The 2,551-nt window shown below is 43.8% G+C and overlaps 1 protein-coding gene across 1 annotated transcript; it reads left to right on the plus strand.

The window, feature by feature from the left end:
* Positions 1-82: 82 nt before the first annotated feature.
* On the plus strand, positions 83-1,674 carry LOC104463455 (ganglioside-induced differentiation-associated protein 1-like; the record flags this gene model as incomplete). The annotated part of the gene is made up of 2 exons (XM_010075810.1): positions 83-290; positions 1,501-1,674. Coding segments are annotated over exons 1-2 (382 nt in total), but the record flags the coding sequence as incomplete, so codon positions are not given.
* Between the last annotated feature and the right edge of the window lie 877 nt (positions 1,675-2,551).

The following is a 2,551-nucleotide window of genomic DNA, read 5'->3' on the forward strand; positions in this document are numbered from 1 at the left end:
CCGGGCCGGGCCGGGCTGGGCTGGGCTGGCTCCGCAGGGCAGGGAGGGCTGTCTGGGGAGTGGTTCTCATGGGGTAACCGCGATGGTGCCATTGCAGGTGCGCTTGGCAATAGCTGAAAAAGCCCTGAAGTGCGAAGAGCACGATGTAAACCTGCCGCTGAGCGAGCACAACGAACCGTGGTTCATGCGCTTAAATGCCTCTGGAGAAGTACCTGTCCTGATCCATGGGGAAAACATCATCTGTGAGGCAACGCAAATTATCGATTACCTCGAAGCAACGTTTGTAGACGGTAATCCCATAGGCATTTCCATGTGAAATCCTTCCCCATGTACGCACAGCATGCAGCAGTGTTTGGGTCAGCTGTGTTGCTACGTGTTGGTTCATTCAGGACCACAAAACGTTTCTATTCTCATAAGTAAATGGTCTTTCCTAATAGTTGTTGGTATAGGGTAAAGCCACATTCCTTTAAAATGAACTGAAGGCCTTCCAGCACCTTTACAAGCAGCTGTAAGTAAAAAACAGCCACTGTCCTCCATACCCCCTCAGGAAGGGTGGAGGGGTCAGTGGTGGCAGCCCTGCACTCTGCTGACCCTGCAGTGAGGAAAATATGTTGAACAGAGAGCTGCACAAATGCTGTTGTCGGGCAGGTCCTGCTTCTCTCTGAGAAAAAAAGGAAGATGCTTAATTCCAGAATAATCGTGGGCAGAAAAAGGAAGTAGAATGACTAAATTATTTTTGGAGCCAAAATGAAGAGGTAAAAAAGTAGGAAGAAAAAACTCAGAAGTGATCATGTGCAGGCTTTTGAAATTCTTTGTGTCGGTATTGCCAGAAAACAGGCTCCCTCAAATTTTGAAGGAAATTCAGAGTTCTATTTTTTTAGGTATGAAGAGGCAGCATCTTGTGTTTCAGGGGTTTAGCGCTGTGATTTCTAAGGCATGAAGAAAAATTTATTGTTAAGTGAACATAATATGTATTTAATGCTGGTGTTTTCATCAAATGAGGAACTGGGGCCCAGGTAGATTGAGGGCTGGGTAGAACTCAGTGGTGTGCAGGAATACTTCTAAACATGCTTTGAGTAGGATTGCTGTAATGTAATTTTTACAGCATTGCAGCTGCGATAATGTTTCAGCTGTAACAACTTACTAGAACCTCAACTGTGCCCTGCTGTGGGAGGGCTGAAGGGTTGTGTGCCATGGTCACCCATTCCTAGAAGCACAAAATAGATGCTGAATCCAGTTTTCTGATTTGGAGGCCTTAAATACATGTTTATGTGGGTTGCTGCATAGGAATTGGAATTATTCAAATGTTTTAAAATGAAGTATGTGTATATGTTTCTCTGAGCTGTGACAACACTGATGAGTTATGGTGGGGAACAAGGGGAGCTGTGGCTGTATCGTCTGTGCCAGCTGGATGTGACCAAAGTAGCTTTGGAAATACTGCTTTTGGTCAATTAACGTGGTTCTTCTTTTCTAAACTTTATTTTTAATTTTGTGTTCCAGAGGAGGTACCAAGATTAATGCCAGAAGAAGGGAGCATGTATTATCCAAGGGTGCAACACTATAGAGAGCTTTTAGACTCCTTACCTATGGATGCCTACACCCATGGCTGTATCCTGCACCCCGAGTTGACAGTGGACTCCATGATTCCAGCCTATGCTACCAGCAGAATTCGTAGTACGTACTGGTATAGCTCTTAATGCCTGTCAGTTAATAGGATGTTGCATTGCATTCATCTTGTGTCTTCAGTGCACCTGAAGCAGAATATATTGAGCACAGATTTCCAGTTTCAGTTGCAGTCCTTGATAATTTGTGTGTATACTTTTTACTGGTTTTGTAGTCTGTTACAATTTGAAAACAGGAAAGAAGAGGTGCCACCACTTCATTTATGAGACGTCCGTGGAATTAATTTTCCTAATGATTGTAAAAGTGCTTCTTGTGCATAACAGAAAATGGCAGCTGTGACAGCTGAGTATTTTATTTTCTAATCTTGCTGCTTATGCTTCTAATGCAATTTCTGGGGTACAGCTCTATTACTGCTCACATCAAACCACTACACTGAAGGAAACCTGGTTTTTTTGTGATTGTAAACTTTTAATAAGTTTACCTATTAAATTAAAGCAGTTGCTTTCCTCTTAAAGTAGTGCATCTGTCCATGAAGCCAGAGATCAGGTTAGGAAAGCTAAAGCCCTGATAGGATTAAATATGGCCAAGGACATTAAGGGTTACAGGAAGAACTTCTGTAGGTATGTCAGCAATAAAAGGAGGACTAGGGAAAATGTGGGCCCTCTCTGGAAGAAACTGGGACACCTGGCGACCCAGGATATAGAGAAGTCTGAGGTACTTAACGAGTTCTTTACCTCAGTCTTCACTGTCAGGAGCTCAAGCCACATTGCCCAAGTTGCAGAAGGCAAAGGCAGTGACTGGGAGAAGGAAGAACTGCCAGCTGTAGGAGAAGATCAGGTTCGAGACCATCTAAAGAACCTGAAGGCGCACAAGTCATGGGACCTGATGAGATACATCCGTTTGGCAGATGAAGTTGCCAAACCACTAT

Source organism: Pterocles gutturalis, unplaced genomic scaffold, assembly GCF_000699245.1.
Source record: "Pterocles gutturalis isolate BGI_N339 unplaced genomic scaffold, ASM69924v1 scaffold53637, whole genome shotgun sequence".
Taxonomy (NCBI): domain Eukaryota; kingdom Metazoa; phylum Chordata; class Aves; order Pterocliformes; family Pteroclidae; genus Pterocles; species Pterocles gutturalis.